This window comes from Ranitomeya variabilis, chromosome 2 (assembly GCF_051348905.1).
Source record: "Ranitomeya variabilis isolate aRanVar5 chromosome 2, aRanVar5.hap1, whole genome shotgun sequence".
In the NCBI taxonomy this organism is placed as follows: domain Eukaryota; kingdom Metazoa; phylum Chordata; class Amphibia; order Anura; family Dendrobatidae; genus Ranitomeya; species Ranitomeya variabilis.
The window spans coordinates 798,733,374-798,748,965 of NC_135233.1; the positions used below are offsets into that span (position 1 = coordinate 798,733,374).

General features: G+C 43.8%; 1 protein-coding gene across 2 annotated transcripts in view; it reads right to left on the reverse strand.

Moving 5' to 3' along the window:
- The window catches only part of CD109 (CD109 molecule), a 444,636-nt gene extending 434,757 nt beyond the window's left edge, over positions 1–9,879 (reverse strand). Inside the window, exons 1-2 of one of the 2 annotated variants that reach the window (XM_077289898.1) lie at positions 9,833–9,879; positions 9,464–9,630 (exon numbers count right to left, since the gene is read on the reverse strand). In XM_077289898.1, the coding sequence (XP_077146013.1) occupies positions 9,464–9,531 (68 nt within the window). In that variant the 5' untranslated portion in view covers positions 9,532–9,630; positions 9,833–9,879. Of the gene's footprint in view, positions 1–9,463; positions 9,689–9,832 lie in introns of those variants that run through there. The other variant, XM_077289899.1, reaches the window with a different exon arrangement.
- Between the last annotated feature and the right edge of the window lie 5,713 nt (positions 9,880–15,592).

A 15,592-nucleotide genomic window follows, 5' to 3' on the forward strand; every position in this document is an offset into this window, starting at 1 on the left:
ATTATATGTAGTAATGTGGTGGGGGGGCGGGATTATGTGTGGTAATGTGGTAGGGGGTGGGATTATGTGTGGTAATGTGGTGGGGTGGCGGGATTATGTGTGGTGATGTGGTGGCAGGATTATGTGTGGTAATGGGGTGGGAGGGTGGGATTATGTGTGGTGATGTGTTGGGGGGTGGGATTGTGTGGTGATGTGTTGAAGGGGTGGGATTATGTGTGGTGATGTGGTGGGGGGTGGGATTATCTGGTAATGTGGTGGGGGCGGGATTATGTGTAGTAATGTGGAGGGGTGGCGGGATTATGTGTGGCGATGTGGTGGCAGGATTATGTGTGGTAATGGGGTGGGAGGGCGGGATTATGTGTGGTGATGTGTTGGGGGCGGGATTGTGTGGTGATGTGTTGAAGGGACGGGATTGTGTGTAATAATGGGGTGGGGGCAGGATTATGCGGTGGTGTGGTGGGGGGCGGAGCTACTGTGCAGGGGGCGGGATTAGCGAGTAATCACGATGCCTCATATATATAGATAATAATAATAATTTTTATTTATATTACTTCATAATATGAATAATAAAGCAACATGAATTTTAACGTATTTTCTGCATAATTTTTGAATATAGTTTTTGTAGGTTTATATTCTGATATATTTTTAGGCTTACACATTTTTTAAAATGATTTGGTATTTCCTTCTTATGTAGCTTTGCGTTTCAAATCACTGACAAACTGAAACAGGTTTTGCTCAAGAACATCACTGTATTTCACACCATCAATCTTCCCCTCAACTCGGACAATTTTCCCTGTCCCTGTAGCTGAAAAACATCCTGACAGCATGATGCTGCCACCATCATGTTTCACTGTGGGGATGTGTTCTTGGATTGATGAGCTGTGTTGATTTGGCGCCAGACATAGTGTATCTTAGTAGCCAAAAAGTTCAATTTTGGTCTCATCTGACTAAAGTACATTCCTCAAAACACTTGGGGAGTTTCCTTCATGTATTTTGGCAAATGCAAAACAAGCCTTACACCAAAAATTGTAAGTAGAACCTTTTTTTGCCCACTTTTCCATAAAGGCCACCTTTATGGAGCAATGGAGTATGGCTTATTGTGGACATATGGACAGATACTCCAGTCTCTGCTTGGGAACTCTGCAGCTCCTTCAGGGTTACCTTTGTGCTGCCTCTCTGATTAATGCACTTCTTGCCCAGGCTGAGAGATTTGGCGGGAAGCCCCCTCTTAGCAGGTTTGTTTTGCAGGTTTGTTTTGCTACCATGTTCTTTACATTTTATGATAATGGATATACTCAGAGATTGGGATATATTTTTACAATCCAAATCTGATGTATACTTCTCCACAACTTTGTCCCTGACTTGTTTTGAGATCTACTTGGTATTTATGGTGTGGTTTGGTTACTGGTGCCTCTTGCTTAATGGTGTTGCAGCCTCTGTGACCTTTCAGAAAATGTGTGTATATACTGACAGACCATGTGACACTTAGATTGCACACAGGTGGACTGGACTTCCCTTCACTAAGCATGTGAATTATGAAGTTAATTGCTTGCACTATAAATATTTAGGGGCTTCAAAGCAAAAGGGTCGAATACATATGAACATGCCAATTTTTATTTACTTAATCCTATAAAATTAATTTATGCCTATATTTTTCTTACAGGAAAGATATTATATCTTTGTACCGTGTTAGCCAGTAGACAGAAAAATAGAACTGAGAGTCCTCAGTGGTTGATATTAGGGTTGAGCGACTTTTATTTTTATAGGATCAGGTCGGATTTCACGAAACCCGACTTTCTCAAAAGTCGGGTCGAGTGAAATCGGCCGATCCTATAAAAAAGTCGGGGTCGGGGTCGGCCGAAACACGAAACCCAATGCAGTGCAATGGGATACTATGGTTCCCAGGGTCTGAAGGAGAGGAAACTCTCCTTCAGGCCCTGGGATCCATATTTAAGTGTAAAATAAAGAATCAAAATAAAAAATATTGATATACTCACCCTCGGACGCGCCCTGGTACTAACTGGCAGCCTTCCTTCCTAAGAATTAGCGCGTGAATGACCTGCGGTGACGTCACGGCTTGTGATTGGTCGTGTGAGCGGTCACATGGGTGGCCGCGACCAATCACAAGCCGTGACGTCATCTAAGGCCCTTCACGCGCTCATTCTTAAGAAGGAAGGCTGCCGGAAAGAAGCAGGGCGCGTCCGAGGGTGAGTATATACCTAATAGGAATATACTCACCCTCGGCTTCTTTCCGGCAGCCTTCCTTCCTAAGAATGAGCGCGTGAAGGGCCTTAGATGATGTCACGGCTTGTGATTGGTCGCGGCCGCCCATGTGACCGCTCAGGCGACCAATCACAAGCCGCGACGTCACCGCAGGTCATTCACGCGCTCATTCTTAGGAAGGAAGGCTGCCAGTTAGTACCAGGGCGCGTCCAAGGGTGAGTATATCAATATTTTTTATTTTGATTCTATATTTTACACTTAAATATGGATTCCGATACCGATTTCCGATATCGCAAACATATCGGAACTCGGTATCGGAATTTCGATACCAGATTCAGAAGATCGCCAACCTCATGGCCGACCCCACACAGGGGTCGGGTCGGGTTTCATGAAACCCGACTTTGCCAAAAGTCGGCGACTTCTGAAAATGGCCGACCCGTTTCGCTCAACCCTAGTTGATATCTTTTAATGGCTAACTGAAAAGATGGTAACAAATTGCAAGCTTTCGGAACACCTCAGGTCTCCTTATCAGGCATAGACTAATACAAAAGACTAATACAAAATCTGAAGAATCACATATTTATAACACAGCATAGAAATAATGCAATAGATAAGACAAGTGACTAGTGATGAGCGAGTATACTCGTTGCTCGGGTCTCCCCGAACATGCTCGGGTGATCTCCGAGTACTTGGATGTGCTCGGAGATTTAGTTTTCGTTGCCTCAACTGCATGATTTATGGCTGCTGGACAGGCTGAATACATGTGAGGAATGCCTATTTGTTAGGGAATTCCCACATGTATTCAGGCTGTCCAGCAGCCGTAAATCATGCAGCTGAGGTGAAGAAAACTAAATCTCCGAGCACATCCAAATACTCGGAGATCACCAGAGCATGCTCAGGGAGACCCGAGCAACAATGCTCCTCATCCATCACTGCAAGTAACCTGTTCCATAAACTATTCCAATATTTATGGCCACAACTGTTTATCCCTCTCCCATAATGATAGTTCTGCTTCGCGTCACTTGTCTTATCTATTGCATTATTTCTGTACTGTGTTGTCTATAAATATATGATTCTTCAGATTTTTTATTAGTGTATGTCTGATGAAGAGACCTCAGTAGTCTTGGAAGCTTGCAATTTGTTCCATCTTTTCAGTCAGCCTTTAAAAGGTATCAACCACTGAGGATTCTCAATTCTAAATATTTGTATATTTTTCTCACTTCACATCACCATCTTAGAGTATTTAGTGCTGATGCATCACACGCAAATCCGATTACAACATTATTTAAGCAGAGGTTGTAATTAGTGTTGAGCGATACCGTCCGATACTTGAAAGTATCGGTATCGGATAGTATCGGCCGATACCCGAAAAGTATCGGATACCGCCGATACCGATACCCGATACCAATACAAGTCAATGGGACACCAAGTATCGGAAGGTATCCTGATGGTTCCCAGGGTCTGAAGGACAGGAAACTCTCCTTCAGGCCCTGGGATCCATATTACTGTGTAAAATAATGAATTAAAATAAAAAATATTGATATACTCACCTCTCCGGAGGCCCCTGGACATCTCCGCTGGTAACCGGCAGCCTTCTTTGCTTAAAATGAGCGCGTTTAGGGCCTTCCATGACGTCACGGCTTCTGATTGGTCGCGTGCCGCTCATGTGACCGCCACGTGACCAATCACAAGCCGTGACGTCATTCTCAGGTCCTAAATTCCTAGAATGAGGAGTTTAGGGCCTGAGAATGACGTCACGGCTTGTGATTGGTCGCGTGGCAGTCACATGAGCGGCACGCGACCAATCAGAAGCCGTGACGTCATGGAAGGCCCTAAACGCGCTCATTTTAAGCAAAGAAGGCTGCCGGTTACCAGCGGTGATGTCCAGGGGCCTCCGGAGAGGTGAGTATATAAATATTTTTAATTTTAATTCTTTATTTTACACAGTAATATGGATCCGATACCGATTCCCGATACCACAAAAGTATCGGATCTCGGTATCGGAATTCCGATACCGCAAGTATCGGCCGATACCCGATACTTGCGGTATCGGAATGCTCAACACTAGTTGTAATATAGCAAAATAGGTAAAAAGCCAAGGGGTGTGAATACGTTGCCAGGCACTGCACGATTGCTCATTTTTCCTTTCTACTCAGTTAATTATTTTCTTTTCTCTGGTCATGATGACTCATGCAGGGAAAAGACTTCCTGTTTCTACATAGAACTATCAAGGATTCATCTATTCTGTTTTTAACCATGTGATGTCATAGACCTAATGGAAAAGAAAATAATTAATTAGGTAGGAGGACAAATTGAGCAATTGTGAGTGTCATGGCAGAAAGTGTAGACACTTTTGAAATTGTTTCAGAAAATGAAGTATTTCAGAAAAATATTGCAATTACACATTTTGTTATACACATGTTTATTTCCTTTGTGTGTATTGAACAAAAACAGGCAAAAAAGCAAACTGGGCATAGTTTCACACACAACCCCAAAAATGGGCTGGACAAAATTGTTGGCACCTACACCTTAATATTTGGTTGCACACCATTTGGATAAAACAACTGCAATCAATTGCTGTCTATAACCATCAACAAGCTTCTTACACCTCTCAACTGGAATTTTGGATCACTCTTATTTTGCAAACTGCTCCATGACTCTCTTATTTGAAGGCTGCCTTCCCCTACAACAATTTTCAGGTCTCTCCACAGTTCTTCAATGAGATTTAGATCTGGACTCATTGCTGGCAACTTCAGAACTCTCCTTTGTTTCCATCCATTTGTGGGTGTTTGTTGAAGTATGTTTGGGGTCATTGTCCTGCTGGAAGACCCATGATATAGGACACAAAAATAGCTTTCTGACACTGGGCACTACATTATGACCCAAAATCCTTTGGTAATCTTCAGATTTCATGATGCCTTGCACACAGATGCTTCAAAACAACCCCAAAATATCTTTGAACCTCCACCATATTTGACTGTAGATACTGTGTTTTTTTCTTTGTAGGCATCATTCCATTTAAGGTAAACAGTAGAATGATATGCTTTAACAAACAGCTCTATCTTGGTCTCATCTGTCCTCAAGATGCTTTGCCCTAAGGATTTTGGCCTACTCATGTACATTTTAGCAAACTGCAGTGTAGCGGTTTTATGCATCTGTGTCAGCAGTGGGATCCACCTTGGGCTCCTGCCACAGTGTTTCATTTCATTAAAATGTCAACAGATAGTTTGTGCTGAAAGTGATGGACCCTGAGTCTGCCGGACAGTTTGCATTTCTTTGAAACTTGATTGGGGTTGCTCATCCACCATCCGGACTATCCTGCATCACAACCTTTCATACATTTTTCTCTGCCATCCACGTGCAGGGAGAATAGTTACAGTGCCATGTGTTGAAAACTTCTTGATTATGTTACACACCGTGGACAAAGGAACATCAAGATCTGTGGAGATGGACTTGTAGCCTTGAGATTGTTGATATTTTTAACAATTTTGGCTCTCCAGTCTTCAGACAATTCTCTTCTCCTCTTTCTGTTTTCCATGCTTAGTGTGGCAGACGCAGACAAACAATGCAAAGATTGAGCCATCTTCTCCCATTTTTATCTGGTTTTAGATGTGACTTTCATATTGCCCACACCTGTTATTTTCCACAGGTGAGTTTGAACGAGCATCACGAGCTTGAAACAAAGTTGTTTACCCACAATTGTGGAAAAATGCCAACAATTTTGTGCAGCCCATTTTGGGGATTTTGTGTGAAATTATGTTCAATTTGCCCTTTTTTCTCTATTTTTTGTGTTATTTCAATGCATACAAAGAAAATAAACATGTGAATAAAAGAATGTGTACTGTATTTTTCAGAATATACGACGCACTTTTTTCCAACGAGAGGGGGAAGGGACTTTGGGAGTGCAGAGCAGTGAATATTCATACTCTTTAATAGCGGGCACGCTTGACCACCCAGCCACTGCAGAAAGCCATCAGCTGCGGCTAACAGTGTGCCTGCTATTAAACAGAATAAATATTCACTGCTCCCCATGCCCATACTCCTGGGCATGGGGAACATTGAATATTCTGGCAGCTGACCTCAGCATGTGAGGGCACATGGCAGTGTCATTATGCACTGCTTACACAATGAAAACAGCTTCTCGCATCAGCACAGGATGCCGTGCTGTGAGGGAGAGGAAGAAAGGTGAGTAAAATTGTTTATTTTTTATGTGTGCACCATGATGGGGTTGCAATGTGTAAAAGGATGGGGATGAAGGGGCCATGTATACTAGGCTGGGGATGGGGGCCATGTATACTAGGATAGGCATGGGGGCCGTGTATACCAGGATGGGGATAGGGGCCATATATGCCAGAATGGAGATGGTGACCATGTATACCAGGATAGGGATGGGGGCCATGTATGCCAGAATGGAGATTGGGGCTATGTATACCTGGATTGGGGGCCATATATACCAGGATGGGGGATATTAGTACAGAATTGGGGGACATTACCCTTATAACAGTGTCAGCAGCACTCCCCATAACAGTGCATCATGACCACATTTTCTGCTTCAATTTTTTTTTTTTCCTCTAAAACCTAGGTGCATGTTATGGTCCGGTGCATCTTATAGTCAAAAAATATGGTAATTGCAATAATTTTCTGGGAGAAATACTTCATTTTCTAGAACAATTTCAAGGGTGCCAACACTTTCGACCATGACTGTATATAATATGATGACTGCAATACATTAAGTGGACAGAGAAATTAATGAGCTAGTCCATCTCCAGATTGCCTCCCCACCCAGCACAATCATCTTTATTTATTATTTTTAGAGCTCCATTGATTCATCAGTAACGGGTGATGCTCGATAGAAGTCTTGGAGGCAATTGGGTGAAGACTGTATGAGTGTGGAGGGAAGAAGGAGGTCTTGGAAGGAAAGGAGATCATGTGTCAGAAGGTATCGGGAGATTAGTTCAGAGATATATGGAGGAGACATTATGGAGGGCTTTACAGGTCAATATTAGTAGTTTTGCTAGATATGTTGGGGAATTGGGAGCCAATTAATGGATTTGCAGAGGGGAGAACTGGAGGAGTAGCAAGGAGAGAGGTGAAGTTCACACGTTGCAGAATTGCCGCAGAAATTTCCGCGGCAATTCTGCGCCTCCTGCCGCGGGTATATTGCATGCAGAATTAGCATGCATATACCCGCAGAAAACTAGCGTTTTGCAAGCATAATTAGCTTGCAGAATGCTAGAGTTTTCCAAGCGATCTGTAGCATCGCTTGGAAAACTGACTGACAGGTTGGTCACACTTGTCAAACATAGTGTTTGACAAGTGTGACCAACTTTTTACTATAGATGCTGCCTATGCCGCATCTATAGTAAAAGATAGAATGTTAAAAAATAATTAAAAAAATAAAAAACATGGTTATACTCACCTGCAGACCTCAGCGGCGTCCGTTCCTATAGCTGCTGGACGGTGAAGGACCTGCGATGACGTCACGGTCTTGTGATTGGTCACGTGACCGATCACATGCGGTCTCGCGACCAATCACAAGACCGTGACGTCATCGCAGGTCCTTCACCGCCCAGCAGCTATAGGAACCGAGGCGGCAGCGTGCAGCGGAGAGGCCGTAAGACTGCGGGGGACATCGAGGGTGAGTATATCGCTGTTTTTTATTTTAATTCTTTTCTTTTTTACCAATTATATGGTGCCCAGTCCGTGGAGGAGAGTCTCCTCTCCTCCACCCTGGGTACCAACCGCACATGATCTGCTTACTTCCCGCATGGTGTGCACAGCCCCGTGCGGGAAGTAAGCAGATCAATGCACTCCTATGGGTGCAGAATCGCCGCGATTCCGCAATTTTAATGAACATGCTGCGTTTTTTTCTGGAATGCGATTCCGCTCAGGAAATAAATGCAGCATGTGCACAAAAAATGCGGAATGCATTCTATTACATAGGATGCTTAATGGTAGCGTTTTTTTCGAGGTTTTATAGCGTTTTTATAGCGAAAAACTGCGAAAAATATGCTACGTGTGCACACAGCCTGAAAGAAGAAAGAAGGTGCGCCTAATAGATACTCTGGGATTCGGGTCAGCAGAGAGGTGACGTCTGGGAAAAAGGTAAATCTGAGTGTTATCATCATACAGGTGGTTCTGGAAGCCATGGGAATTTATCAGTTGTCCCAGGCCAAATGTATAGATGGAGAAGAGTAGGGCTCCCAGGACAGAGCCTTAGGGGACATCAATAGAGAGGGGCAGGATGAGCAGATCACATGGGAATGGGATATGCTAAATGGTCAGTGAAGTATGAGGAGATTTAGGAAAGGGTAAGGTTAGCTTGATTGATAGTTCAGTGTCTGATTTTCTTTACTGGTGCCTGATGTCACTGAGACAGTGAGCTATCAATAAAGCAAAACAGGCTAGCGCTGGGAGGGAAAAACTTCAAGAGGCAGAGGCCCAGGAAGTGCTTTGTCACACCCTGAGCACTTTATGCCTGCTTTGCATATGAACTAAAATTCTGATTTTTCAGGAATGCAGCACAGATAAAATATATTAAAAGTGTAAATGGACTTATAAGACATACATGGCGATATAAATATGGAGTTTGGGGTGGGGGGTCGATCTTACTGATAGATTCAAGTACGCATAGGCAAGACATTAATTCATTTGAATTAAATACTTTGTATCAATGTAATAATTACATTTATGTATTAACTAATAAAAATTATACAAAATGTACTTTAGTCACATCTGTAAAATGACATGGTTGACTTTTAAATAACGATTCTTCTCATGTTTAATAACATTTTAATACCCATTCAGAAATTAAAACACATTATGTTTAAAGCAAATTGTGCTTAAAAAGTAGATATGCACCTAGGAATTCTAATTATGATTATTTAACTAATTACAACATGCATACATTGCTGAAGTGTGCACATGACCAAGTTTGGCTTCATGTAATTAAACGTTTTTAGTGTAAAGAGAACTCTTTTTCTCATGTGTGATTAGTCCAATGGGAAAAGCCTTCTCTACAAAGAATAAATGTCTGCATTTTTTACACTTCAATTCTCAGTGAGGGTACTTAACATTTCTGGATTTATGGAGTGCACTAAACATATAACACATGCATAGCTGCCTTGTTCCAGCGTACAGCTGAGAGTGAGGCCTGTTATATTTCCAGATGACGTCTAATAATTACATCATTTAATCTATGTAACACTTCCCCCATTGAGACAAATTTAATGATTCCTACCCTGACGCAGCGTATGATGTCAAGAAGCAAAGAATATGAGGGAATATGAGCAGGCCCTTCTGCAGCATCTTGTTCGGTCAGTTTCAAGTTCTCCACGGACTGTTCTACTTTCCTACTGTTCCCACAGGCTTTCATTTTTTATTTATTTTTTTCATCTTTAGGACGATCTTATTGGAGCAAAGAAATAAATGATGGTAAAATTTGCAGCAGTCAGTGATTCATACAGTCAGCCTAGGAACACACCCGCCCTTCTCTCCTTGTCTCCAACAGCTAGAACTGTGCATGTCAGCCGCTCGCTGCTCTTGGCAGCTTCTTCCCTCTGCTGGAGCTTGTTTTACTCTTTATGTTCCTGATGAATACAATACATACCTGTGTTCAAAGGAAAAGATGAGAGTGGAAAGCATGTATAGGATGAGTCTGTTAAGTGAAAAGTATGTACCACACCCTAACTGATGAGTTTAGACGTGATGGAAGCTAATGATAATATGGAAACTATGCCCTAGCCACAAGTGAGTCAGAAGGAGACAGGGGACACGTCTAAGATTACTTCCCCAAGCCGTCAGAAACCCCTTAGCCTGCAGATTTTCTATGAATTATATTAAAGCTGTCTATGAAGTAACTGGCCTCTGCTCGTAGATTACTACTTATATTATTGAGTGGGTGGCGATAATTAATTTCACATGACTTAGGATGAAGTGTACAATAGGACATGTTCCAGAAATACTCACTGCTACACTGCAAGCCAGAAGAGGAGAGATACATGTGAGAAAGAAATAATTCTGTTATATATATATATATAATTCTGAATAGGAAGGGAGAAAGTAATTGCAAGGTATCTTTGGTAGCTTAAGACAGAAAAAAATGAACATATACCCCACTGAAAGTAAATGACTAAAAGCAATAGAGCATATAAACAACATTGGGTACTTCGTAAACACCTTTTTTTATTTAAAAAAAAAAAAAAACAGCTTAAAAGTCATCCCACCAGTGTCAAGATGTACCCAAATTCGGGATGGCCCTACCCTCTGGTATTAAAACCTTACAAGAACATGGACACACAGCAAATGGGAAGCTATATAAATATTATGTCCAGCTCTACTCCAAGGAAGGGAGGCCACACCTTTACCTGCACTAAATACAGAAACCTGAAACTAAACTGAAAAAAATGAACTTTAGGTACTTAGGGTACTTCGTAAACACCATTTTTTATTTAAAAAAAAGCGTAAATTCCATTCTATCAGCGTCAAAGTGGACCCAAATTTGGGATGGTCCTAATTTCTAGTATTAAAACCTTACAATGCGTCAAAATGACCTCAGTGTGAACAAGGGTTGAACAAGAACGGGTACCAAACATGGACACACAGCAAATGGTAAGCTATATAAATATAGTATTCAGGTCAAAGGAAGGGAGGCCACAACCAGGGCCGGCTCCAGGTTTTCATGGGCCCTGGGCGAAAGTGTCCCGGTGGGCCCCTTTAACACATACCACAATTCATAATGCACCGATACAGCAGAGAAATATAGGTATAGTACAATGCCAAAGATTTCACTTACTTCTTACATTACATGAGTGATATCTATTGAACATTCTACATTAGCTCAGAATCCGGACAGTATAGTCCTCTAAACAGAATAATGAGCCCCATATATTGCCCCATACAGTATAACGGCCCCATATAGTGCTCCATACAGTATAATTGGCACCACATAGTCCTCTACACAGAATAATGAGCCCCATATATTTCTCCAAACAGAATAATGAGCCCAATATTATGGTCCATACAGAATAATGAGCCTCATATAATGCTCCATACAGTATAATGGGCACCACAGAGTGATCCATACAGAATGAGCCACATATATTGCTCCATATGGAATTGACCCCATATAATGCTCCATACAGTATTGTGAGCCACATATAATTCTCCATACAGTATATGATGGGATCCATCTATTGCTCCATATATAATGGGCCTCATATAATGCTCCATACAGTATATGATAGGCCCCATACAGTATACTGAGTCCCATATATTGCTCCATACAGAATGGGCCCCATATGATGCTCCATACAGAATGGGCCCCATTGTTATGATCCTAGTGGCAAGGATCGCAAGTAGGACTAGCTAAGTAACTAAACCGACTACAAACTCTGGGGAAGTGGTAACTGAATTGACCGCAACCTGATCCTATCCGCAAACAACTATAGGCAGCCGTGGAACGTACCTGAAAATCCTAGACGTCTCTTCACGGCCTGAGAAACTGACTATTCCTAGAGGGAACGAAAGTCCTCACTTGCCTCAGTGAAATGACCCCAAAGATATAGAATAGCCCCCCACAAATATTAACGGTGAGTCAAGGGGAAAGCACAAACGCAGAGATGAAATTAGATTTAGCAAATGAGGCCCGCTAACACTAGAAAGCAGAAAATAGGAAGGGAACTGTGCGGTCAATTAAAAACCCTATTCAAAAATATCCACGCAGAGATCGCTCGAGCCCCCGCACCAACTAACGGTGCGGGGAAAGCAACTCTGTACCCCAGAGCAAACCAGCAGAAGAAATCACATATTAGCAAGCTGGACTAAACTCATCATACACAGAAATCATATTGCAGACTGATGAGCAAAAAATAATTAAACAGAACTTAGCTTCTCCTGAAGAGACTGAAACCGAAGATAATCAGGAGTAATCAGAGTAGCACTGAGTACATTGACAGCCGGCAACAAGTGGAAGTGGAACAGAGCTAAATAGGAAACTCCCAAGTGAATAACGAGGCAGCTGATCAGCCACAGACCCGCAGGATAACAAACAAAGCCACCAGGGGGAGCCCAAAACAAAAGTCACACAATACCATCTGTGACCACAAGAGGGAGCCTGAAAACAGAGTTCACAACAGTACCCCCCCCTTGAGGAGGGGTCACCGAACCCTCATCAAAACCCCCAGGGCGATCAGGGTGAGCCACATGGAAGGCACGAACCAAATGAACATGCATGAACATCAGAGGCGACAACCCAGGAATTATCCTCCTGACCATAGCCCTTCCATTTAACCAAATACTGAAGCCTCCGTCTAGAAATACGAGAATCCAAGATCTTCTCCACCACGTATTCCAATTCTCCCTCAACCAGCACAGGGGCAGGAGGCTCAACCGGAGGACCCACAGGCACCACATACCTCCGCAACAACGACCGATGAAACACATTATGAATAGCAAACGATGCTGGGAGGTCCAAACGAAATGACACAGGGTTAAGGACTTCCAAAATCTTATAAGGACCGATAAACCGAGGCTTGAACTTAGGAGAGGAGACCTTCATAGGAACAAAACGAGAAGACAACCACACCAAGTCCCCAACGCGAAGTCGGGGACCCACACAGCGACGGCGGTTGGCAAAGCGCTGAGCCTTCTCTTGTGACAGCTTCAAATTGTCCACAACATGATTCCAAATCTGATGCAACCTATCCACCACAACATCCACTCCAGGACAGTCAGAAGGCTCCACCTGACCCAAGGAAAAACGAGGATGAAACCCCGAATTACAAAAAAAAAGAGAAACCAAGGTAGCAGAACTAGCCTGATTATTAAGGGCAAACTCGGCCAATGGCAAAAAAGTCACCCAGTCGTCCTGATCAGCAGAAACAAAACATCTCAAATAGGTTTCCAAGTTCTGATTAGTTCGTTCTGTTTGGCCATTCGTCTGAGGATGGAAGGCTTACGAAAAAGACAAATCAATACCCATTTTAGCGCAAAAGATCCGCCAAAATCTAGACACAAACTGGGATCCTCTGTCGGAAACAATATTTTCAGGGATCCCATGCAAACGAACCACATTTTGAAAAAACAGCGGAACCAACTCGGAGGAGGAAGGCAACTTAGGCAAGGGCACCAAATGGACCATCTTAGAAAAACGATCACACACCACCCAGATGACAGACATTCTCTGAGAGACAGGGAGATCCGAAATAAAATCCATGGAAATGTGCGTCCAAGGCCTCTTCGGGACAGGCAAAGGTAACAGCAGACCACTGGCACGAGAACAGCAAGGCTTAGCCCGAGCACAAATTCCACAAGACTGCACAAAGGAACGCACATCCCGCGACAAGGAAGGCCACAAAAAGGACCTGGCCACCAAATCTCTGGTACCAAATATTCCAGGATGGCCCGCCAACACCGAAGGATGAACCTCGGAAATAACTCTGCTGGTCCATCTATCCGGGACAAACAGTCTCTCCGGTGGACAACGGTCAGGTCTATCCGCCTGAAACTCCTGCAGCACTCGTCGCAAATCTGGGGAGATGGCAGACAAAATCACCCCTTCTCTGAGAATACCAGCCGGCTCTGAATCTCCAGGAGAGTCAGGCACAAAACTCCTAGAAAGAGCATCAGCCTTTACATTCTTCGAACCAGGCAGGTACGAGACCACGAAATCAAAACGAGAGAAAAACAACGACCAACGAGCCTGTCTAGGATTCAGCCGCTTGGCCGACTCGAGATAAATCAGATTCTTGTGATCAGTCAAGACCACCGCACGATGCTTAGCTCCCTCGAGCCAATGTCACCACTCCTCAAATGCCCACTTCTGTTATGACCCCAATGGCGAGGGTCTCAGAGGAACGTGGAAGTCTGCAGAATACAAAAATCCAGCTCATAGGGCAGTGGTAACTGGGTTGACCATATATCTACTCCTAACGCCAACACTAGAAGTAGCCGGGGATCATTCCTACGTTGATTCTAGATGACACGCGCCAGCTGGAGAATCTAGCTACCCCTAGTAGAGGAAAACAAAGACCTTTCTTGCCTCCGGAGAAGGGGACCCCAAAGCTGGATAGAAGCCCCCCACAAATAATGACGGTGAGGTAAGAGGAAATGACAAACACAGAAATGAACCAGGTTTAGCACAGAGAGGCCCGCTTACTGATAGCAGAATAAAGAAAGGTAACTTATATGGTCAACAAAAACCCTATCAAAATCCACACTGGAAATTCAAGAACCCCCGAACCGTCTAACGGTCCGGGGGGAGAACACCAGCCCCCTAGAGCTTCCAGCAAAGGTCAGGATATAGATTTGGAACAAGCTGGACAAAAATACAAAACCAAAACAAATAGCAAAAAGCAAAAGGCAGACTTAGCTGATATAACTGGAACCAGGATCAGTAGACAAGAGCACAGCAGACTAGCTCTGATAACTACGTTGCCAGGCATTGAACTGAAGGTCCAGGGAGCTTATATAGCAACACCCCTAACTAACGACCCAGGTGCGGATAAAAGGAATGACAGAAAAACCAGAGTCAAAAAACTAGTAACCACTAGAGGGAGCAAAAAGCAAATTCACAACAGTACCCCCCCCTTAGTGAGGGGTCACCGAACCCTCACCACGACCACCAGGGCGATCAGGATGAGCGGCATGAAAGGCACGAACTAAATCGGCCGCATGAACATCAGAGGCGACCACCCAGGAATTATCCTCCTGACCATAGCCCTTCCACTTGACCAGGTACTGAAGCCTCCGCCTGGAGAGGCGAGAATCCAAGATCTTCTCCACCACGTACTCCAACTCGCCCTCAACCAACACCGGAGCAGGAGGCTCAGCAGAAGGAACTACAGGCACAATGTACCGCCGCAACAAGGACCTATGAAATACATTGTGAATAGCAAACGACACAGGAAGATCCAGACGAAAAGATACAGGATTAAGGATTTCCAATATCTTGTAAGGCCCAATAAAACGAGGTTTAAATTTGGGAGAGGAGACCTTCATAGGAACAAAGCGGGAAGAAAGCCATACCAAATTCCCAACGCGTAGTCGGGGACCCACACCGCGGCGGCGGTTGGCAAAGCGCTGAGCCTTCTCCTGTGACAACTTCAAGTTGTCCACCACATGATTCCAGATCTGCTGCAACCTATCCACCACAGAATCCACCCCAGGACAGTCAGAAGGCTCCACATGACCCGAAGAAAAGCGAGGATGGAAACCAGAGTTGCAGAAAAAAGGCGAAACCAAGGTGGCGGAACTAGCCCGATTATTAAGGGCAAACTCAGCCAACGGCAAGAATGTCACCCAATCGTCCTGATCAGCAGAGACAAAACACCTCAAATAAGCCTCCAAAGTCTGATTGGTTCGCTCCGTC